Source organism: Colobus angolensis, unplaced genomic scaffold (assembly GCF_000951035.1).
Source record: "Colobus angolensis palliatus isolate OR3802 unplaced genomic scaffold, Cang.pa_1.0 Scaffold9, whole genome shotgun sequence".
NCBI lineage: Eukaryota > Metazoa > Chordata > Mammalia > Primates > Cercopithecidae > Colobus > Colobus angolensis.
Genome location: NW_012122931.1, coordinates 8,177,184 through 8,201,652, shown reverse-complemented (window position 1 = coordinate 8,201,652; position 24,469 = coordinate 8,177,184). Strand labels below are relative to the sequence as shown.

Below are 24,469 nucleotides of genomic sequence, written 5' to 3'. Positions count from 1 at the left end.
GGCTCTTCTACTGGTCGCTCAGGCCACTCTTGGGGTGGGCCAGTCACCTTGTGGGCAGCACAGACAGCCCCTGCCGGGTCTCACCTTGTACGTCTCCCAGTTCCTGAAGAAGTTAACAGAGCCATCCAGGCGTCTCTGGATGACAGTCCAGCCCCCGGGGTCGTGTCTCTGGTCACACCACACCTGCATGAGGCGGTTGGTGTTCTCCGGCTTCACCAGATAGATGGAACTGGTGTCGTGGCCGTCCTCCAGGGCCTGCAGGCAGTCTCTCCATGGGCCTGGGGACACAGACATGCATATACATCACAGACCTGCCTGTCACCAGGCCACACCCCCAGCTGCACCTCAAGCAGGCACAACCTCCAGTGAGGCTCCAGCTGCGAGCCACAGGCCCACAGTCTGAGGTAACCAATTTTTGTTTTGCGAGTTTGATAAATAATTGTAAAGATAAGAGCCTTGGACTGGGGGTCAGGATGCCCACACTCCAAGCTCACTTTCTTCTGTCACCCGCCTCACAGTGTGACTTTGGGCTTCTTCACTTCTCCCAGCCCTCAGTTTCTTCCAGTTGTAGAAGGGAGATCAGATTTCCCTCATACAGCATTGTCAGGATTACTGAGATCATTTGGGGAGAAGTTGCTGGGGTGATCTTTTTCAGGTTCATTGTATTAGGAAAAAGAGATGTGGGCCTACTAAATGTGGCAACATCGGTCAGTGCCTGCAGGCTCTGGTGGCTTTGTTTCTGCAGGGAAACTCGGTTCCGCTGGATCACTGTTTCTGGGGGCCAAGTGCAGTTGGCCCCCTTCAGTTCTGACTCCACTTCTGCCCTTCCAGTGACAGTGCTTCGTGATGACTGCTGCAGCTTTTACTAAATGAACTTCCACAGTCACGGGGGCCTAGGCCATGCCCAGAATTTGGCCATATAGCCAGAGACTTTGGGATATTTCTGGGATTCACTCACTGCTCTTCAAGTGTCTTTTTAGGGAGCCAGGTTCCCTTTCAGCTCAATCTGTGTGTTTTCCAAAGGAAGCTCAATGAGGACCAGATGCTCGACCTCATGCATTCTGAGGTCTTCCTGGCAGGCTCATAAACTTAAAGGATGATGTCTAGGATACAGCCCAATCCGTGGCTGTCTTCTGAAACTGAGACCAGAGGGTTCTGTGATTCTTTGTGACTCCACTGAGCTTGGGCAGCCCAGTCAGAAGGAATGGGTGTTATACCACAGGTCTTCCAGCCCTCACCACCCCTGCCCATCAACTCTGCCCTCCCCTGGCAGTGTCTTATGCTCCAGTGCTGGTCACATCAGCAGGAAGGTACAAGCTTGAGTCACCAAGGGTCTGGACAGTCTGGGGCCTTTCTCATTGATCTGAGGAACCTTTAGAAGGTCTTCAAGGCCTAGCCATTCAGATGAAAATGGCTGAAAGAAAGAAAATCATGTTTTGCTTCAGTCTCTTCAAAATATTCCCCATAGGGCCGGGTGCGGTGGCTCACACCTATAATCCCAGCACGTTGGGAGGCCGAGGCAGGCAGATCACAAGGTCAGGAGATCGAGACCATCCCGGCTAATATGGTAAAACCCCGTCTCTACTAAAAATACAAAAAATTAGCCGGGTGTGGTGGCAGGCACCTGTAGTCCCAGCTACCGGGGAGGCTGAGGCAGGAGAACTGCTTGAATCCGGGAGGCGGAGGTTGCAGTGAGCCGAGTTGGCCCCACTGCACTCCAACCTGGGCGACAGAGTGAGACTCCATCTCAAAATAAACAAAAGAAATAAACAAACAAAAACATCCCCACAATGAGACTGGTTAAGGACGAAAGTGCCAAGAAAGTACCATTGTATATGTTCTATCAATTTGTGTGTTTATTCAACAACTGTGTATTGAGTCCCAGCCTCTGCAGATGTGGTGCTGGGCAGCGGAAGCTCAGGGCAGGGTGGGGCTGCTCTGATGCCCAACGAGGGAGGAGCTGACCTCACTACCTCCTCCCCACTTGAATTCCTGTAGATCCTGTCCTTTCTCTTTCTGTGGGAGTTGAAGGGAGGTGCCCATCAGTGACAAGTGTACTCAGCTTTTCTGGTGCAGGTCACACTTCTCACATTCCTTCCTGGCTAGTGTTTGGGCTCAACTAGTTCACAGGTAATGGTTATAAACCAGAAAGACTTAGGTTTCTGGTCTCTGTTAGACATCTCAGGTGGGCTCTGCCTGAGGCCTTGCAGGAAGAAGCCTTGTGTTTGAGCATTCATCCACCTAGAACCTGACGGGAAGGCAGGCGCTGTCTTGCTCATTCCTTGCTTCCCACTGCCCAGTATCACCCTGAGAAGAAAGATTGGTTTGGGTGCTGACAGTTAACTCAGGGGGCTTCTCCCTTCATCTTCCAGGGAGAAGCTTCTCACCCATTTACCTTTTTGCCAGGCTTCTTCTCCAAAGGATGGGGCAGGACCCAACATTCCCCACCCCTGGGTAGCAGATGGGGCACAAGCAGCTGCTTCCTTTGGCAGTGCCACTTCCCGCCTTTCCCCCACCACCCCCTCAGTATCCTTCCTGGGGAAGGGGAGGCCAGACCTCCAGAAAGAGCATTTGTGAAGGAGAAAAAGGTTTTGGTTGTGTTCAGCTGAAGCCCCAGGGACGGAGGCAGAGAATGGGAGTCTGTCCCCAACAGCTGGAGCAGAGCACCGGTGGGCGTGGGAGGCCTCCTAGCTCCTTACCAAGTCAGCAGCACAGGAGAGGCCGTTTGATGCGAATACTGGTGACGGAAGATCCGGCAGAAGCCTGCAAAATAACGCCCACTGAGAGCGAGCAGCCCAGCCTCTTACTGCACAGCTGCCAGGACTGCTGCAGAATTGTCAGATGTAAAGGCTGCCTTTGAAGGCAGCGCCACGTAGGGAGAGGCTGTGGAGGCTGCTGAGGGAGTGGCAGTTGGCCTCGTGGCTCCAGCTGGGGCTGCCTTTGTGGGCGCCATCAGTGATCTCAGTTTTACTTTTGGCATTTCCACCAAGGGCTCTTTTTAAAGGCAAGTGTTTTTAAATGTTTTGGGGCTAGTAGTCCCTTTACGAATTTGGGGATGGTTCTAGATCCTTTATTCAGAAAAATGCACAGACTCACACAATTCTGTATACAGTTTCAGAAGGTAATAGATTCCCAAAGTCCCAGGTTATAAACTCCTTGCTCTAAGAGTCATGACTGAAGTAGTAATAATAATAGCCAGTGTGTACTGAGCATTTCCTATGGTCCTAGGCACATATCTCAACAGCTGACCCTTCTGACACTCCTATGAGGTGGAAAGCAGACCCCGTGGTCATTAGGGGATCCCCTCGAGGTTACCTGGTGGGTAAGGGACCCAGCAGTTGTGTGCGCCCGGGGCGTGTCCAGAGCTCACACACTCAAGTACTCTTCTTTTTCCCCAACTAGAGCAAACTCAAGAATAAGGGACCCAGGCTGACTTAGCTCTATGTCCTTAGAACTAATGTTAATCTTTGCCAGTCAGCCAGCGAAAAAATAAAACATAAAAATTTACAGTTCTTTGTTAAGGTGTAAAACTTCTAAAAATCTTTAATGATTTTTTTCTTCCATATTTACCTTTTGGTATTCTTTGCCCATTTTTCAACTATTCTAGTGTCTGTTATGATGTAGAAGAAGTTTTTCTTTTTTAAAAAAAAGGCAAACGCAATTCTTTTAAGGCTTTCTAGAATAATTGAGTAGATATCAAATAGTATTGAAGTGTTTAGTATTTTCCGCTGGTACAGAAAATGTGCGTTTATGTGTCTGTACACTGAATTTCACATGACAATCAGGCCCCATTAGCTTCTGTCGAAAACACATATTCAAACACAGTTTCCCTCAGAACCCTTAGTAGACCTCTATGAAATCTCCTGCATTCAAACACATTTCCTTTTCACACATTAAAGGCACCAGTGGCAAAGGTCAGAAACATCAATGATGGATGAAAATTAGTCAGAAAAAGAATTAACATTGAAAAATTGTCAGCAGTAAATTTATGTGGCTCCCTTAAAATGGCAGAGACAAAACATCCTACTTTGAGGAGAAATCCACAACTGTAACATATAAATAATACTGTGAAAAATCTGTATCTGTTCCATATAAATAATGCCCTCGTTGGGGGCCAGGCAAGGGTTGGGCCTCGATGGAAGACCTGGCTGACGAAGGGAGGGCTGGAGGAGGACTCCACACTTGGAGTCAGGAGCCCTCGGCTCCAATCTCGATGGCCTCACCTCTGCACAGTGTGACTTTGGGCTGGGTCCTCATTGAGCCTCAATTTCTTCTTCTGTGAAATGGGGAAGGGACCATAGCTGTTCTGAGAATGTCATGAACACAAGAGCGGCCAGCATGGGGGCCAGCTGGGGCAGGTGCTCTGTGAAGATTATCCCTTTCTGTTTCCTTTGATAGATGAAAGCTGACATTTTTGAAGTTGTTCACCCCCCCAACTCATTCCTCCTCCACACACACGTTACTACATTTGCTTTTCAATACAAGACTAAATGTAAGATATTTACCAGTAGATGTTTTCCATTTATTTTTAAGTCAGAATTTCAGTGCAGAAGGCCACAAAGATATATTAACATGAAGAATGGAAATCTTTTTTGTCAATGAAACTGAGTTTTCAGTGTGCAGTGGGCAAAGCGCTCCCTTTGGACCAGTGCAGAGTACCTAGCGGTGTTTAACTTGGCGCCCCTTCTGAGAGGGCAGCTCTGCCCAGAGCATCAGGCCAACACTAACTCGGCAGCACCTGGGCTCAGAGTGGAGCAAATGCCCCGACCTCATCTCTATAAAGACCACATTTACATTCTTGGCGGAGCTGTGGCCAAATGTTCCACGTGAAGAGAAGTGCGGCCCCGTGGCTGAGCCGAGTCTGTGTGGTTCCCTGGAGAAGCAACAAGGGTGGGAAGGCACACAGGGTCTGGGGTCAGGAGGCCTCCAGAGGAGGGACATCAGCAAGTGGGGGAGTACCAAGTACGCGGGTCTCAGCCCGGACCCCACTGCCATACCCTGGTAAGTGTTGGAGGTGATCAGCTTTGGGTGCTTCCTTCCTCCTCTCTGGGGTTCTTGACAGGGATTAGGCACACAAGGACCATGGCCTCTCAGGAAACCAGGACCCACTGATGATTGATGGCTGATTCAATGCTTGCCACCCCCAACACAGGGCCTTTCAGGTCAAGCTGAGTTAGAACTGGCACCTAGGCCAGGCAAGCATAGCATCCTATTTCCAGTTCTCTTTCTGCGGATCTGGGGCGGACCAGCATCAGCCTGATTTACCCGTCCAGGCCCTAGTGGAGAATGGGCTCACAAACTGCATCAGCTCTCAGTGCAGTGCCCCTCCTACTAGGAAAACATGGCTCCGTGAGTATCTGACCTTGAGGCTGGGAGCTAAGCAGTGCGGCCTCTGTGGGCAAGAGGGATGCGTCTTCTCCCTGACGTGCCTGAGGTGTGGGGGGAGGAGCAGAGTCCTTCCTGCCCACAGCACGACTGGACCCCGTGGCTGGCCAGCAGACTGACAGTCCTCTTTATCCCCGAGTCCAGCCCCAGGTGTCAGAATTTGACCACCTTAGGCCACTCAGAGGACCCTGTGGCCTGTGGGAAATGTTCTGGGGGGCTCTTAATTCTGGGAAGTTGCTCCCGCGAATATTTTAGTCCATATGCAGGCACTAGGGAGAAGTTTCTGTGTTATCACTAAGATGCAGTCTGCTTTTAATGAGAACTGTATGCTGTTTTCACTTACTCTCACTGATGGTCTATCTCCAAAAAGTCTTCTCACCACTCCCTGAAACATTTTTCTAACAGGAGAAAGGACTAACTGTTGAAATTGGATCTGCAATTTCCCACCCAAATGAATGCATCTGAGTGCCACGGCACCTGGCCTGCTTAGGTGAGAGTCCTAAGGCCACCATCAGGACTCACTGGGTACCCCGTGAGGGCAGGAGAACAGACACACAGGATCAGGGGATGGGGTGTGAGGGGTGGCTACAGTGAGGAGCAGTTGTATGGGGATCTTCAAATCTCATTTATCCAGAGGCTTGGCAAAATAAGATTTTGGTTATGGACGTGTATATATATATATATATTCTATGTCAATCACTGCTTTTCAGTGAACCAGAGTACAAAACAATAACCTAAACACAGGAATAGCTTGTATGGTCCCAAAGGCATTTCAGTTCCTGCAGAACCTCAGAGTTGACATCACACATATCATTTCTGATCATTCCAGGGAAAAGGTCCAAATGCTTGTGCCTGCTTTCAGTCCTCTTCAGTCCTGAAGCAATGGGCATGGTGCCTGGGGCCAATGAGTGTTTCAGGAGTTGATGAAAATGTTTGAGGCCTCAGAAAACTTACTGGCTCTAAAATATGAAAAGAAAACTACAAAATCAAAATTTATTGTGGTAATTAAATTTCTACAAAGTGTAACATCTTGTCAAGTTCATTAATTGTTAAATTTTGTCTTCATGAAAATGTTACTACTTTTGAAAACAATTTGTAGGTTAGATTTTTTTCACTTCCCAAGAATTCCTGAACATGCTTGATGTTTACTGAGGAATTAGATCCAACCATAAATTAATTGAGTTACTCTTAGCCAAATAATTTTAAAAGCAAAAGTATTAAATCCTTTCAAAATTTTTCCAGTAAAAATTATATGAAATGTGTGAGGTAGGTCATTTCAATGCAAGTGGTAGAGCCTGAGGTCTCTCAAGTAAGAGCTCTTAGGGCCCAGAAAGGGCTTATAAAGGTCCTGTTTCTGCTCGTTTGACTCCGGGAGAAATAGACATTGTAGTGCTGCTTTCCAGAGGCCACTGTCCAAAGCATTGCGCCACTCTTAGGTTTCCACCAGCGCCATTGGGCAGGAGGAGAAACAGCGGCTTTAAAGACATTTTAAAAAAGAGTTTGGAAGGGGCTTTGGTGGTCTCACTGTGTGCAGAGCTGAGCAGCTCACCTTGGCTCCCTGGGGGCAGTGGCCAGTTGCACCCAAGGCTTCCTGGGTGAGGGAGGTCTCTGATGTAGAGGTGGGCAGTGCCCCAAGTTTCTGCAGGCACACTAATGAGACTGACTGTGGCTGTGTCAGAGACTGTGGTGCTGTCCTGCAGGCGTATCATGGAAGAAGTTATCAGACCCATGACTACAGTCCACAGATACTGGACAGGTAGCAGTCCCATAGTTGGCCAGCCTATTAACCCTTTCCAAAGAATGGATCAGCTTCGTTGGTTTCTTCTTCAAGAACCTACATTGGCTTTCATGGGTGACTTTTAATCTTCCAAATGCTCACGAACCCTTCGTGTACTCCTTTCTATAGTTTTACTGGGCCTTGACCACAAGCCAGTTGTATGTAATTTCTAGTATACATTCTTTTTCTTTTCCTGAAAGCAGGACATTTGTCTGGCACCAAGCCTTGTCTTCATGATTTCTTGACTATCACTGGCAGTGGTTCTGAGAGCACTGCAAGGACCTTACCTTCCTCATCACCTCCTTCAGGAAGCCTTCCCCAGCCCCAGGAAAGCTACTTAATCCTTTTCAGGGTTCCCAAAATGCTTTGTATATGTATCTCTACTGGAATAAAATAAGAATGGTGATGATCATGTATCTAGAGCCTTTCATGTGCCAGGTGCTTTGCACACTGTTTGATTTCATCCTCGTGAGGCCCTGTACCTGCGAGAAAGCCAAGGCTCAAGAGCATCGCATGGCTGGAAAGTAGAGGATCTGGGATTAGAACTCAGGTTCACCTTCTGTGCTGCAGTTATCACACCACGTTAGGATTGGTGGGGATCTGTGTCCCGGTAAGACTGTGGGCTCCTTTCAGGCAGGAGCCCTTGCAGGCTCACTCCATGAGTCCCTCCATGCTCTGTGTGCCTCCCTCTATCTTTCAACCCTCCATCCTTCACCCTCCATCCTTCACCATCCTGAGCTGCATCCCCTTTGCTACCTTCATTCTGTGCTTTCCAGCTGAGAACCAATAATAATAAATCCATCTGGAAACAGACCCCACAACAGATGATAATCCACATCCAGACCAAACCCTGGCAAAGGAAACCTGCTTTGTGGGAAAGTCTGGACAGTTTGTAGTAGTCTGTCTGCACATTATGCCTGGGATGGTGCCAGATGAGTAGATTTTTTTGTTCATTTGGACCCTACTCTGGACATACCATCTAAGATACCTAATTTCATCATTTAGGAGCTATTGTATTTATAATTTAAACAAATTCTCTTAGCAAGGTTTTTCTCTGTATGTACAATAGTTTTGACTTATTGTATTCAAAAATATCAGGAAAAAGTAGCTTATTTTTTTAGAAAGCAAAGGATCACATAAATAGTCCAGGCCCTGTAGCTGCATAGGCTCATCTTGAGATACAAGATGAGGACCATCAGGCTTATTTTCAGCATAATTTTTGACCAGATTCATGCCAGGGAGAGCCGAAGTTGAGGCAGTGGTGATGCGGGGATAGTAGGAAAGATCATCTCCAGTGTTCCCATCAAGAGGTCTCTGCTGCCTGCATCCTTCACTGATGTGGGTATAAACCACTGAAAGTATATACTTCATTACTTTTATAAGACTGAACCTAGTCCATTTTCTGATGCTATAACAGAATAGCACAGACTGGGTAATTTATAAAGAAAGGAAGTTTATTTGGCTCACAGTTATGGAGGCTGAGAAGTCCAGGAGCATGGTGCCAGCATTTGTATGAGGCTAACTTAATACTACTTTATTTTTTTTGTGGGGGTGGGGGCCGGGGGGGACAGCATCTCAGGATTAGTACTATACAAGTTCACCGCAACAATCCATTTGTATGACCATTTAGCTGGCCACAGATGCCTGATCTCTAGGGTTTTCTAGATTTCTTTCAGTTTGCCAAGTACCAATCTTGGGATTTTCAGGCATCAAGATCCCAGATCATGAGATTTTTTTTTTAACAGTAACAAGTTGATAGTTTATTTCCTATGACTGTAAATACCCTGAGCATTTAGCCAAGTGTCATCTTTGGAAAACTGCCTGAGGAATGGAGGGGTAGCTTTCCATCACACTCAAAAGGCTCTTTGTGATCGGTTCCCAAAGGTACCAGAAGAAGAGGAAGAGAAAGCAAAGCAATAAGGGAGCTGGCCCTCCTGGAACCATCATCCAGGTGGGCCATCTTCCTAGAGTAGATTTTGTTTAGGAAGAAGCTAGCAACGAATGCTCTTTGAGAAATCACTGGATTATGTAGTTTGTGCTAAATTTGGAATCTTATTTTGTTGAACAAAAACTTTTAGAAGAAAAGAAAATATTATACAGTGGAAACAGCACATGCTCTGGAGGTAGGAGTCCTGGGTGGGCTTTTCCCTCAGCCTCTGTGACCTTGAAGGCTGAGTCAGAATGGGCAGAGTCACCCTCACTCACCACCATCACCACACACACCCTGTGCTTCTCCACCTCTCTGCAATGCTTGGGCCTGGACACCCAGCCTGCTGGAGCTGACCCAGCCACGCATGGGTTGACACCTTTTCACCTGGTTGCTTGTTTGACCTCCAGAAAGAATGGCAGCTACAACATCATATATTTCTCTGTTTTAAAACATACCATTGTGCTGGGGAACCACAATCGTGTACATATTTCCTACCTTATAGGGTAGAATAAAATACAGGTGGAAAGTCTATCTAGGAAAACACTTGTTCAAGTTGTCCGTGCCATCCTGGCCATAGCCCATCTGTTGTGAGATGGGGTGGCTTCCACGTGTGCACTGTTGTCACTGAAGCAATGTGGGGGCCTCCTAATGTGGCCCCAAGTGAAGGTCATGTCTGCTGACATTTATATAGTCAGGGCTAACATTTAAAGAAATCAAAGCTTCACACTTAGCTGTATGTTGAAAGACTTAGCTATACATTGAAATGCTGAGTAGAAGGAACCCCAGAGGATATGTCCAGATTTGATAAAAATTAAAAAGTAGACTTCAGTTGGGTCCATTTGCTGGGAGTCGGGTGCATATTGTGCTTTCTGCTGGAAAGCTCGGCTGGTTCCTGCTAGGCCTGGGGACGGGGAGCACAATGTTGGTGGGTTGGTAGCAGCAGTGTTTTGTGTTATCAGAACCATGAGCATTCTAATAACAAATCTACCACCTCTGTTCCCAGAGCTCATTTTAAGGAACTGTTTGGAACATGGCACCAGGAAGTAGAGATAGAAGGTCAGTTCCCTGTGGCAGCTGGGGCCAAGTCAAGCATTCATGGGGTGATTTTTACACCAGTTCCCCTCCAGCCTTCCCGTGGAAATGTGCAATATCCAGAGTAGTTAAGACACACTTTGGTTTGAGTCTTGGCCGACCCACTTACTAGCTGTGTACCCTTGGCTAAGTTACTTAACCTCTATGAACCTCAATATCCTGCAAGTTACAAGTCCCAGGATCGATCTCTGCTCTGCCACCAACAGGCTCTGTTACAGGAAAGCCGTGCTTGGGGATCTGAGAGGCCCCTAACAGTTCCAGTATTTCATGGTTTTATGGCCCCTTCTTCTTCACTCATTGAGAAATAAACTGAACTGGTTGTATTCTCTTTCTCAGGACAGAAAACAGCTAAAAGTGCTCACTCCTTTTGGTCGTTAAAGATTAGTTTCTGACAAAGCCCGTCTGTGGCAGCTGCTGTTGGCACTGTCGCTTCCTCCCTGATCAGTCTCTGGGATGGGCACTGCGCAGGAGGGCTGGCACATGTGTGGCTCTGCCTTGGGTGGGCTGAGAAACAGTACCAGAACCCAGGTGCCTGCTCTATCCTTTGCCTCTTAGAGAATGACCACTGTAGCCTTCCTCTTTAATAGCAGCAGCAGGATACATGGGGCAGAGGACCACAGGCAGGGCCATTTGGCCCAGGCCTCATCACAGCATCATCCTAACTAAAATGCCTTCGGATCTGGCCAGACCTGAGAGACACAGGACAAAGCCCAGGTCAGGGGGCAGGGAAGCCAGGAGCTGCCTGTGCCTCCTCACTCAGGCTCTCAGCAGGCCATTCTGACCTGGGGCCACCCTGTTACTGTCTCAATAAGGCTGGGAACAGGCTTGTGAGTACAGCTTCAGATAAGCAACCATGGCTCCCTTGGGAAGGGCATGCTGTGGGCAGACAAAGAAGAAAAGAGCACATGGCTCTGAGGTTGCTGAGTGAAAGATTTGGAAGCTGCCAAGGCTCGGGTACAAAGGTGTTTAATTGCAAAGGTGTTTCTGGCTGAGTGATGTCCCTGAGAACAAAGGATCTGTTGGATGAGAGCAAGAAGAGTGTTTTTGTCTTCCAGGATCAGAACCTGCTCCAAGCTCTCTGAACAGACCTGATAAGAATGTTCTCTGCTGACTGGATGCCCTGACTGTTCCGTGCAGAGAGACCATCTGTTTTTTCCTCCCAGTTTAGTCCTCAACGCCAGGAGAGGGCAGGGCCCTCCCCCAGCTGCTGTCTTCCTGGGCTCTGTCTATCCATTCAGCTTCCACAGCTAGGCACTCAATCCCAGCTGGCAGCACCTTGTGTGGAAGCTCAGTGGTGAGATGGGTCACAAGAAATCTACTAGTAATGAGCAAGTACCAACATTTGGGGATCCTTGCGTAACAAAAAAGGATAAATTCTAATGCATTCAAGTTATCTCTGTGATGAAATCGCTGCCATTCCCTCCCATGACAGCATGCTTTCTTAAGTAGGAGAAAAAAGATGGGTGAGTGCAGGACCCTTGGATACACACAGCCCACACTGGATTGTGAACACAAAGAAGCAGGAGATTGAACCATTTGAGGTGCCAGGAGTGGAACAGTGCCCCTGGGCCCTTGCACAGACTCATCTCCATCAGGGATCCACTAGTCACTTGGGTTCCCAACTCCCAGGTCTGCCTGGTAAAATCTTACAAATCCTTCAAGATGCAACAAACAAGTGCCACCTGTATCTAACTTCTCCCTTCCCTCTAGGCAGAATTAGTCATGCCACCTTACTGTCCCCCAGGGCACTTAGCACACCAGGGTATCACCACAGTGATCAGACAGCCCAGTTTTCACTGCATTCCTGATTTTAGAAATTTTGGCCTTGACAGATACTCCCTCTCAGAGAAATCTGTTGTCAGATCTGATGTGCTGATTTTAGGGACTAGAAATCATGGGCATTGGATGGATCCCAGATGCATTCATGTACCTGCCACCTCCCCCAGACTGAGCTCCTGGAGGTCAGGGACCATAGTTGTCACCTGCTTCCCCGAGTCTAGTGCTGTGAGCAGCATGCAGTAGGGGCTCAGCAAATGTTGGCTGCACTACATGACATAATGTTTCATGCTTGATTGTATTGTATCCACAGCATAACACTGTGAGGTTATGACCTTTGTCCCCATTTTACAGAGGAGAAAATTGAGGCTCAGAAGAGTTAAAACTTTCTCATGAGCGAACAGCTAACCAAGGGGAAGAGCTTGGATGCAAACCCAGGTCTTTATTCCTATACTATGTATCTTAGTTCAAGCCCAGGAATGTCCTGAAATGTTTTGAGTTAGAAACCAGAGACACTTAGGCAGAGGAGAGGCCAGAGGAGATCTGTTGAGTAACCATTGAGTCCAGCCTGTCTCCAGTCAGGGTTATAACAACATTCAGCTGAGCCTTTGGTGCCCAAGGGCACGTTTTACCCTCTTGGTATTCTATCAAGACAAATTAACACACCCTGCCCTCTCTTTCAGAGCTGCTGATTTAAAGCAGACACGTGTACAGATGGAACGCCAGAGCTAAAAAAGGGACTGTTTATTTCAGTCTCCTTGTTTTAAGATGAAAAGACCTAGATCAAAGGAGACTTGTAGTTTACCATGGACCCAACATTGTGCTAAACTTGTTTTTTGCAGTATTTCATTTCCTAAAGTGACAGGCACTATTTTAATCTATCCTCAATTAACAGATGAGCAAGCCGAGCCTCAGAAGGACAAAGTGACTTGCCTAATGTCCCAGAGCTAAACAGTGGAGGAATCTGGATTTGAATCCAGGCCAGTCTACTCCAAAGCGCCTGCTCTCAACCCTGCACCCAGGCCAGGTCTTTCCTTTTAGGTGTTGCAGTGGATGTTCACCTTGCATTTAACTCACCTCCCCTGCCCCATCTGAAAACAATGCTGCCCTTGTCCTCTGCCCTGGCAACCCTCCTGCAGTCAGGTTCAGCCCCTCTTTGGAATTAGCAAGAAGCTGCTATTCCCAGTACTGGAGGTTATTTTTAAAAGTGTGAAATAAGTGTAAAGCAGGATATTTTCAGTAAAAGTCTCTCCCTGCTTATACAATGAAGTGGTACCAAAAGCACTGACTTGGAGCAGATTTTGCAGAGATGAATATAGTTCTCATATGGCAGCCCACTGGGAAGGCTCAGGTGTTCTGGATGAACAAGGGGCTGAGCTTCAGAGGACTGGATGTGTGCTGACATTCTGAGAGGGAAGCCTCTGGCCTGCTTCTTCCAGAAATGAGGATTCCTACAGTCCTAGAGCGTAGAGGAGTCAGCCAGATATTTAAAGTGAAAAGACCTGAATGCAAATCTAGCCTGAACATCCTAAGCCTATTAGGAAGTTACTCATCCTGTCCGTAAGGAGCTCCAGGAGTTCATTATGTAACATACATGGAAATGTCCAGTGCCAGTATCTTGGTTAAGCTTTAAAACCTGCCAGCAACCCCATTCCTCCCCCATAATGGTATTCTGAGAATTGCTGTATTTTAAGATGTAACGTGTATGTAAGAGCATATGGAAGCATCATTGAAAATTCTAGACAGCAGCAGACTCTAGGAAGTGTGTGGGCTTTAGGAAGGATTCCTTCCTATGCCCAGCCCCTACAATGCATTTATCATATTCTTAACGTGGGTAATACTTTCTTTTCTTTTGGCCCATTGTTTATTTGGTGAGCATTTACAGAAGGCCAGCCCTGTGCCAGGCACAGTGCATGAGCTGCAGGAGAGACATTCTCTTCTATCTGCCAACACACGGGATCTCATGCAGAGCCTGGAAAACTACAGGCCTTGGGTTCTTTCCTGCCAGAAACCAGAGAATGTTTGCCCTGTTCTGAAACTCCATTTCTTGGTAATGCCTTTGAGGATCCATCTAAGGAATGTGGTCCCCCCCGTCACCCCACTGGCTCCAGCAGCTCGGCCCAAGGGATTGCTGGGGGATTGTGCACGTCTTTGGCCTGGCTTCAACTGGCCGTGGCTTTTCCCCCATTTGTGGTCACAGCCAAGGGAAGCCTGGTGCCTGGCTCTGAGACCCACATGGAACACGATCCCAGAAGGACTTACCCGATGGCTTGTCTGTGGAGGATGGGAGGCTGGTGAGAGTGGGCATAGTGGGCAGAGGGGGTGGCAGCACCTTCAGGTTCTGGTCACTCTGGATCTCGTTGGTAGAGATCTGGTTGATGATGCGGTTGTAGGTGGGTGGCTGGTAGACCCGGGGCGGGGCAGCGGGGGGTGGCTGGGGGACGGGCCTGGCCGCGGGCACCCTCTGGCAGTGCTCCTCAAGCTGCGCGATGATCTCCGATTGGTTGTGGGCTAGTGTGGCCAGGTGCTGGTACTTGTGCTCCAGGTCCTTGTACTTGCTGGCCAGCTGCAGCATGTCGGCTGTCTGGTTCAGGATCCTGTTCTCCAGCTGGGAGAGCTCCAACGCGTTGTCCCGCTTGCGGATGATCTCGTGCAGGAGCTGCATGTAGAGCTGCGTGACCCGTGAGTTCATGTTGCGGCTCTCCTTGCGCAGCAGCTTCACCTCGCTCACAATGCCGCCATCCACCTCCACCAGCTGCTGCAGTGTCTCTATCTGCCGCTTCTGCTTGAGCAGCTCATTGTTGAGCAGCTCTAGCTCCTGCTTATGCACTCGGTTCTCCAGAAGCACCTCAGGCTCCTTGGAGTTGACGCAGATGGCACCTGTGACCCGCTGCTGGGGCACAATGAAGGTGTAGGTGCACTTGTCCTGGGACTCGCCTGCCCGCTTGTACCTGTTTAGGTAAATGAACTCTCTTGGTGAGCCCTCCTCAGTGCCCTCAAAACCATCCTCCTGGCCTGCAGCAGCTCCCATGGCAGCCAGCAGTCCGAGCCACCAGCATGTCACGCACAGTGGCCTCATGGTCCTTGCAAAATGGTGGTTATTCTTTGTGAATAGAATCTATGAAAGCCTGAAAGTAAACAGAGGGGAGAATCAGTGACAGTCCCACCACTGTCAGTGCCCTGTGCTGTCAGTGATGCCAGCCTTCTTGCCAGGCAGGCAGAGCTTTCCAAAAACTCAGCTTCAGGATGCTGGGTTATATTCTCTTGAAGTCAGAGAACAGGCAGCCATTCTGGAAGCAAGAGGAGACAGGCAGGCTCCAGCAGAGTAGAAGGGAAGAGGGAGGGTCTCAGGGCATCTAAAGGCAGGAGGCCCTGGCCCTGCTACTTCCAGAGCCAGCTCCAATGCCCGCAGCCCCCTTGCTGAACTACTGGCCTAGAGCCTGAGAACCAAGCTGGGGAGGGGAGGCAGAGGAAGGGTTTTCTGGTCTCCCTCCTCTGCTACCTTAGGCTTCTCAGACTGTTAAGTCTACCTATTCTATACTTTCACACCCCCTGAACGTTCCCCTTGTAATACCTATCACAGCAGTGCTGAACAGCAGTTCTGTTTGATCTTCTCTGTTGGATTCTGACTCCATAAGGGCACGTCCTGTGTCTGATTCAACCCCGTATTCCCAGGATGTTGCACTTTGGGCAAATATTTGATAAATGAATGAATCGTTGGACATGTTATGGAATGCGTTCGGGTTCTAGTGGACAATGTCAGTGGAAGGATGTGTCCAGTTATGTGGCTCTGGTCACTGTGTTAGCTAAGCTACAGCGCCAAAACAGGAACAAACAACCAAGCTCTTCTGAATCCAGATATTTGTAATAGCCAGTGATAGCAGAGTCCTGACCACTGCGACGTGATTAAGTTAGAAGAGAGCAGAACACAGAATGTGTCTCCAGTTTTGCTTCACTTCTATTCTTGGACCATTCATCCCTTCACCAGATGTTCATTGAATACCTGTGACGTGCTGGACAGCATGCTAGCGGCTAGGGATACAGTTACCAACAGGATGGAGCCAGCCCCTGCCCTCATGGGGCTTTCATGTCATTATGCCGTTTCCAAATGCCAGAAAGCACAACTATCACATGCTGTAAAGGGGTATTACAGGGAATTGACCTAATCGGAGGGTCAGGAATGCTTCCCTGGGAAAATGCCCTTTACACTGACCCTTGAGGAATGAGTAGGAGTTAAATGGGCCAAGAGGGAGGGGAGGACATGTGCTAGATCCCTCCCCTTGCCCACTCGAGGGCCTTGCTCCAGTAGTCCTCACCATCTCCCCAACATCATCGTGGTTTTCCTATAATCATACTGTTATTTTTCTCAACTTGAAGAAAACCCTCTCTTGACCTCATATCCCTTCTGCAGCTGTTGTCGCATTTCTCTACTCCCCTTTTCAGCAAAGCCTCCGAAGAGTTGCCTGCACTCACCATTTCCAGAAAATTCCTCTCTTCCTGGTCTCTCTTGAGCCCACCCTCATCAGGCTTTGCCTCCTCCCCTTCATTCTAGGTTGCTGTAGACAGGATCACCGGTGGCCTCTGTTTGCCAGATGGAAGAGCTAGTTCTTGATCCTCATTAATATTTTCCCTCTCACACTGTGGAATACAGTTGGGCTCCCTTCTTGACCTTCTTTCCTGAACGCCACCCTGCCTCCTGTCTTGCTGGCTGTTCCTCCTCAGAGCCTGTGCTGGTTCATCCATCCTCATATTCCTATCCTTTCTCTTACTGTTGAGGGGGAACTAAAACTCAGTCCTCAGAATTTTCTTTACCTTAGTGATCTCATCCAGAGGTCAGGTTGGTGATCACCCTCAAGTACGGATTACTTCACATTTATTTCTGGAACTCTCCCCTGGACTCTAGACTCATACATACAGCTGCTGCTTTGACATTTCCACTTGACTATCTGCTAGGTATCTCAACTCATCCATAAATGAACTCGTTTTTCCCCATACCTCCAACCCAACCTGTTCATCCCAGTTTTTCCTGTGTTAGTAAATGTCCACTCTAGTTGCTCTGGCCAAAAGCCTTGAAGTCATCCTAGACGCCTTTCTTTCTTTCATACCCCACATCTAATTCACCGCCAAATTATGATGCCAGAAATATTCTCCGAGTCCTGTGTCTCCCCACCTCCCTGCCACCAACCTGGTACAACCCACCTGTGCCATTCACCTGGACTATTGCAGTAATTTCCTAACTAGCCTCCCTGCCCCGGCCTTGCTCATCCTACCTTCTGTCCTCAACTTGGCAGCCAGAGTGGTCCTTTTTAAAAAGTCAAACGGGGTCACTCCTCTATTCAAAACCCCCAGTGGCTCACCATCTTGGAGGAAAAGCTAGTGGGTCTCCAAGGCACTCTATGATTTGGCCCCCACTTCCTCCCTGGTCTCATCTCTGACCCCTCTCCCCTTCGATCATCTCCTCCAGCCACTTGGTTGGCCTTTTGGTTGTCCCTTGAGTGCTCTAAGCACACTTGGGACTCAGGGCCTTTATACTTGCTGATCCCGGCCCCGTTCTTCATTGTTCCCTCACCTCTTTCAGTCTCTGCTGAAATATCACCTTCTCAGTTAGACCATCCCTGCTGATTTAAGATTGTGACCTCACCACTTCCCCCCTGCAGTGTCCTTATCACCATCAGATACAGGCTGTCTCCCTGCCCCATTCCCTTGAATGCAAGCTCCATGAGGGTAGGGCGGTGTTTGTGCTGGTCACCGCTCCATGTGCAGTGCCTACCACGTGGCCTGAAATACATAGGAGCTCAATAAATATTTGTTAATGGAATGACAAGACACGCCTGCCAACAGATGCTGAGCAGCTGGGAGTGCTGGAAAGAGTGACTGCCTGAGGAGGTCAGAGCTGTGCAGAGGAGGGCCTATGTATGTATTTGTTAATAACATCTGTTGACCGAGGTCCACTATATACCTGACCCTGTACTAAACATTTTGCAAGTGTTTTCCACTTTCCCGTATTCTCATAATCTCCTTTTAAGGTAGATACTGTTGCTGTTTACATTTTATAGATGAGGAAACTGAGACTCGATGAGGCTGAGTGACTTGCCCGAAATCAGAAGGTGGCAGAACCAGGGCTCAACAACCCTGGTCTGATGGATTCAAACCCACTAACTCTTTTTTTTTTTTTTTTTTTTTTTTGAGACGGCGTCTCGCTCAGTTGCCCAGGCTGGAGTGCTGTGGCGCAGTCTCGGCTTACTGCAAGCTCTGCCTCCTAGGTTCACACCATTCTCCTGCCTCAGCCTCCCAAGTAGCTGGGACTATAGGAGCCCGCCGCCACGCCTGGCTGATTTTTTGCATTTTTAGTAGAGATGGGGTTTCACTGTGTTAGCCAGGATGGTCTCGATCTCCTGACCTCATGATCCGCCTGCCTCGGCCTCCCAAAGTGCTGGGATTACAGGCGTGAGCCACCGTGCCCAGCCAAACCCGCTAACTCTTCACGATGACACAGACATGTATTTAATCTGGATATTAGCATCACTACTTTCTGATTTCACATTAATCTATGGTAAAATAACAAGTATGACACAGGACTTACAGATTTTGTCCTCCCTGAACCCCTTTGGGGGCTTCTCCGATGAGGACCCTGCATCTGGGCTCCACCTTGTACCAGCCAGTGAGCAGTTACAAGAGACCCTGTGCTCTCTGGGGCCTTGCTGAGCTGTTTTCCACTTAAATGACAAAGCCCAAGCGTGATTCCTATGGCCTGCTCAGGCCTCTCTGAGGCCAGGCAGAGAAAGGTGTGCGGGAGCTTCTGGTTTGGGCTCTGCTAGGAGGTGGGGCTGCAGTGACGTCAGTGGAAACCCAGCTGAGTTTGGAAGTGTTTGCCTGGTTTCCAACAGTGCTTTGGCTGCCCCTGTGCTAGTGGCCACACCCACCCCAGAACAATGGGGAGGAGCCGCCCCTGACCCTGGGCTAGGGCAGGTCTGCAGGGCCACCGCCTTCTTCAGGCTGCTTACCTGAGGCAGTGGGTGACAAACACCTCTCTGTGCCCATGTGGGCGCGGGGCTCCACTGTGGCCAAGAAACTGCCAGAGGCCCAGGAGGCAACCTGGCTGCAAGACAAGGCTGGTTTCCAAACCTTCCTGGACCTCCAGATTTGAGAGGGCTACACTATTTATGGTTGAGTTCTATCCTCTCCCAAACATGGGCTCTCATGGCTCCCTGGCAGAGTTCTTGCCATTGCACTTGGGACCTAAAAGGCCGAGTTTCTTCTGTGAAATGGGGTGATCCAACCCACCTTGCATACTAGGTGAGCAGCATGGAAGCACATCAGAAGCAGGAGATTGGAATAATAATGTGTTAGCAATACGATAGCAGGAACAACAAAGCTGAAGCAAAACCAACAACAGTAAGGATGCTGAGCGTAGGCCAGGCAGTGTGCCAAGCACTCACACCATCTCCTCGACTAAGCCTTGCACAGGGCTTTAGGGCTTCCAGGCGCTTCACATCCACATTCTCTCATTTAATCATTCCAACACTCAGAGTGACTTATTAGTGTTATGCCCATTTCTAGGCTAAGGAAACTGAAGCTCAGAAAGGTGTGGGGGTAGCTGACTTGAGGTCACGTTGCTAGCAGTGGGACCTCTTGAAACTATGTTGATTCTGAGTCCTGTTATACCTCTGAGGGGCCTGAGCTTAGTGGGGTGACTCGGAACTGATTGGGTTACAGGAAGGAAGGGAAGGAACAGGGCACTGTGCTGGGCGCCTGACATACTTTGTCCCAGGTAATCCAGTGGGTTGTTACTCACCCCGGTTTTATCAACGGAGACATTGCAACCCGGACAGGCTCGGTGACTTGCCCAAGAACACAGCAGATAACAGCCAAAGCTGACTGAGCCTAGGACTTGGGTCAGCCTGATACCAAGGGCCATGCTCTTTGGGCTTCTCTTTGAGCCTCAGAGTCATTTATTTTCCTTGGAGTCTAAGACTCCAACCCCAATTCCTCCCTTTCCCCCAGCAGTTTTTTGCCAGTTTGGCGGTTCTTAATGGGCAGTAATAAGTTTGTTTACTTTTGCTCTCTTGATATTTATTCAACTAATTGCATCTCAAGGTAAATAACACCCACCCCCCGCCCCAACCCCGGCATTCCAGCCATCTTAGGACTGGAGAAGAACTCAACTTCAGTCAAAATGATGCTCCTCACTTTTTTCCTGTATCCAACAAAGAAAAGCAAATCCAACTGCTTTCCTTGGCTTCAGAATTAAAATAAAAACGATTCTTAAAATTGCTTTTCCACATTGTATTGTGAGGAGTTTCCATCACGCACGGGTTTTCCTTCCCCACAAGTGAGGCTGGTGTGACTGTGCCACGTGACAGCCTTTGCACACTGGGAGGCAGCCTCTCCAGGGCTTGGGTCCCACCCAGTCTCCGGTGGGCTGCCTCTGAGTGTCGCCGCTTGGCCTGATGTGGTGGGGCCACACATCATGTGTCCACATCCCTCTCACCACTGTGGTGCTACAGCCCAAGCAAGGAGCCGCTTTGTGGGAACAGCTGTCATTTTCTTTCTTTTTTTTTTTTTTTTGAAATGAGTCTCGCTCTGTCGCCCAGGCTGGAGTGCAGTGGTGCGATTTCGGCTCACTGCAAGCTCCGCCTCCCGGATTCAAGGGATTCTCCTGCCTCAGCCTCTCAGGTAGCTGGGACTATAGGCGCCCACCAGCACGCCTGGCTAATTTTTTTGTATTTTTAGTAGAGATGGGGTTTCACCATGTTAGCCAGGATGGTCTCGATCTCCTGACCCTGTGATCCGCCCACCTCGGCCTCCCAAAGTGCTGGGATTACAGGTGTGAGCCACCATGCCCGGCCGAAGAGCTGTCATTTTCATAAGATGGAGCTGTGTATTCTGCCCTGTAGCAGAAGCTGCTGGCCTGGGATCCTCTTTTGAGTTCACCCCAAAGGTTAGAAATGAGAAAAGTTCCAGTAATAAAAAGAATAACAACAACTAATTGTCACTATGGCTCAAGCACTTTATATACATTATCTCACTTAATCTTCCCAACAGCCCTTCGAAGGCAGCCTGTTATTTGAGGGCCGTCATGCATGGTGGCCCCACTTGTGCACTGTGCAACTTATGGGGGGCACAACTCACATTCATAGTCTTTATGTTTTTTATATTTATATTGCAGCAATTTTCTAATGCCCACAAAGATGCTTTTAAGGCTAATAGCAAAGCTGACATTTATCCCTATTTGCAGTTGAGGAAACTATTGAGATTTGAGGATCGTGAGTCATTTGCCCAAATCACAAATTACTAAGTAGCAGAGCCACTAACAGACCCCAGAATAACCCCCAAAGATACCATACTGTAAATAAAGAGAAACCAAAGTGCCAAAGTGACAGGAAACCCAAAAGAGATTGTTCTCTGACCCTCTAGGCAGGAGGACGACAGGAGTGCTCTTGCCGTCCTTAGGCCTGCAGATCCCAGAGAAGCCTCCAAATTAAATCTGGATCTCAGGAGTTGTTTCATCATCAGTCCAGGTTGTAGTCCTGCCTGGAGGACTTACAGAACCACCTCCTTACCACCCGCCCTCCCGTCAGCACTGCCCATTGGTCTGTGATCACAGATGAAGGCCAATTATGGGTCCCCGCCAGAAGAGGCATCCCAGCACTGCAGGAGGCTGGAGAAGCAGGCCTCTGCCAAGACAGTCAGGGAATCTGGAACTGCCAGCTGGCCCCTGAAGTCAGGGTTCTGGGAAGCTAGAAGCCTGAGCTGTGCTTGAGTGAGTCTGGTGGACCTGAGCAGGAATCAAGTTTGTGAACCTATCATCAGGACAGAAGACAGATGAAAACATCAACATTAGCTAGCAGGTGTTCCTACTAAAGCTGTTGAAATGTGTGGTGTGCTGGTAGGGAAGTATCCAAACCAATTGGTAATCCAGGATGTGGGAGGGATCCAGATGAAGGAAAAGGCCCAGCTGATCACGTGACCGGTAGTATTGTAATAATGGCTGTCATTTGTTCTTGTGAACTTGGGTGCCCACCTGCACTCTATCTCATTGGCTCTTAATAGCTCTATGAATAGGGGACCATACATCCTGGTTGGCCCAGGTTGAGGTCTGTTGTCTTACGTAATTATTATTACTGAGATGGAGTTGCACTCTCATCACCCAGGCTGGAGTGCAGTGGGGCAATCTCGGCTCACTGCAACCTCTGCCTCCCAGTTTCGAGCACTTCTCCTGCCTCAGCCTCCTGAGCAGCTAGGATTACAGGTGCCTGTCACCATGCTGGGCTAATTTTTGTATTTTTAGCGGAGACGGGGTTTTGTCACACTGGCCAGGCTGGTCGCGGTCTTATGTAATTATTAATAGCACCCCCTTTTCGCTCTCAGTATTGTCCTGACTGAGCAACAAACTATATGGTCCTATTACCTAGGAGAAAGGCATTATGTCTGCATTTGGCAGTAGAGGAAACCCAGGTCTAGAAAGGTTAGGTTTCTTGTTCAAGGTCATGTGGAAGTAAATATCAAAACTGGGATTTAGCTGTCAACTGCTAGGTCCAAACCCTGACTTGCATCAAGATTGTCTCTTCAACCAGTATGAATAAAAGGTGCTTGTTTGTTTAATGGCTGAGATGCAGCTTGCATCTTACTCGCTATTGACTGAATAAGTAGAAATAGTTTTCAGGTCAGCACAAGGATGTGTTTTGTTGGATGCTGGAAAGAGCTGCTTGATCATGCGAGTGGTAATTACGACCCCAAAATGGGCATCTGGAATGAGCCGTGACACCCTCACCTTGGAGAACCTGGTGAAAGGACTGTGCATCGTTTATCCTGGATGATTCACCATCAGCCTGGAGGCCAGGGAGGGCATAACCAGATCTCCAACTGCCCTCCCCTCCCAGCTGAGGATGCTATGAATCGTTCCCTACCAGAAGGCACCCGGGGAGTCTGGAGCCAATTCCCAAACCCTTCTAGTTCAGCTCTCATACGACCATTGAATGAACCATTTATCTATTATCCGTCTAGCCCTCCATCACCCACCCATTTAGTCTTCCCATCCAGCCAGCCATTGTGTATTGCTGCTACGTGGTCATGGGTAATGGGAGTCAGGAGTCAGAGAAGCAGGGTAAGACAGATTTGCCTGGAGGAGTAGCATTGGGGATTTGAATCTGCCTGATGCTTTGGGTTCCTGTGCTCCTACCATTGGTGAGCTGCTGGCTCCAGAAGCAGTTCATGGAGGAGGCGGGTTGTGGTCACACCATGAGATCATAGAGTAGAGGGGGATGTGGTTAGGGAGTAGGGGAGCTGGTTGCCTTTGCCAGGGGGACAAGGACACTGCTGTTACTTTTTCACAGTGCATTATTTGGGAACCATTTTGAGATTCCCCCAAAGTCTGTGCACTGAGCCCTCTGTGCCAGGAGCCTCGGCCAACAGAGCAGAGGCGGGGAAGAGTCTGCAGAAGCCATTTCAGAGTCCAGCTTCTGAGTTGGCTGCTGCATTTCCAGCAGCGCCTAGTGTGCTCTGGAGCCCTACAACTGGGAAAGCCCTAGACAAGAGGGAGAAGTCAAGGGCTGTGTGGACAGCACTGCCCCAGGCTGGCTTTCTTGGGAAATCCAGGCCTTGCCTGGAGCTGCTTTTCTGGGCCTGGCTGAGAAGTTGGCACCAGGGCCACCTTGGCTGTTTGGATGGACTTGTTCCTCAAACACTGGGACAACCTATTTTTGTGTCTGCCTCACTGATCCCAGTAGCTCTTTGAGGCAGGGGCTATGACTATCCCCATTTCACAGATGAGCAAACAGAGGTAAGGGATGAAGTCATTTGCCCAGGGTCACGGTGCTATGAAGTGGTGGAGCTGGGCCCAGAACCAGATTTGTCTGCTCCAGGGCCAGGTTTCTTAACCACACAATCCTAATTGGCCTCCCTGCCTTTGGGTGCTCTCTCCTCTGCAGTCTACGCTGCATGCAACTCTAGGGCTGTCTGTCTGACACCCACATCTGATCGTGTCAGTGTCCTGCTTAAAAACAGACCTTGTTGTCATGCCTCCCTGCCTTTGCATGTGCTGTACTTCCTGCCCTGACTACCTTCCCCCACTGTCCTAGCTGATGCCTGCCTGTCTTCCTAAGTTGACCTCACCATGAAGCCATCCATTCAGTGAGATCGTCCCTCCCTCCTTCAGCTCACAAGTGCAGCTGTGGCTGCTTCCAACCCAACACCCAAGACTCAGATTGAACTCATCTGGTTATCTCCCTCCTAACTACAGCTTCTTTAAAAAAGCAGGGCCAGGGCAGATTCCTCCTCTGAATACCCAGTATCCAGGATGGCACCTAGGTTACTAAACAGGAACTTATTCATATCACGTATTTCCCAATAATTTCTCCTCTTCCAGCCACTGTGCCAGGGGCTAGAGGTAGAATAGGAACAAGGTGAGTGAGGGCCTTACCCTCAAGGGGTCCACGGTAGTAGGTGAGACAGAGACTAGGCATTTGTTTTGCAAAGAGATACGTGCCCAAATGGGGAAACTTGGGGGG

The 24,469-nt window shown here is 48.9% G+C and overlaps 2 protein-coding genes across 8 annotated transcripts in view; one reads left to right on the top strand and one right to left on the bottom strand.

Annotated features, from left to right (window-relative positions):
* The window catches only part of RALGPS1 (Ral GEF with PH domain and SH3 binding motif 1), a 261,883-nt gene that overhangs the window by 127,454 nt on the left and 109,960 nt on the right, over positions 1 to 24,469 (top strand). The window lies entirely within an intron of this gene.
* The window catches only part of ANGPTL2 (angiopoietin-like 2), a 35,586-nt gene that overhangs the window by 5,908 nt on the left and 5,209 nt on the right, over positions 1 to 24,469 (bottom strand). Inside the window, exons 2-3 of the mRNA XM_011931360.1 lie at positions 14,223 to 15,088; positions 85 to 278 (exon numbers count right to left, since the gene is read on the bottom strand). Of these exons, the coding sequence (XP_011786750.1) occupies positions 85 to 278; positions 14,223 to 15,039 (1,011 nt within the window). The 5' untranslated portion in view covers positions 15,040 to 15,088. The remainder of the gene's footprint in view (positions 1 to 84; positions 279 to 14,222; positions 15,089 to 24,469) is intronic.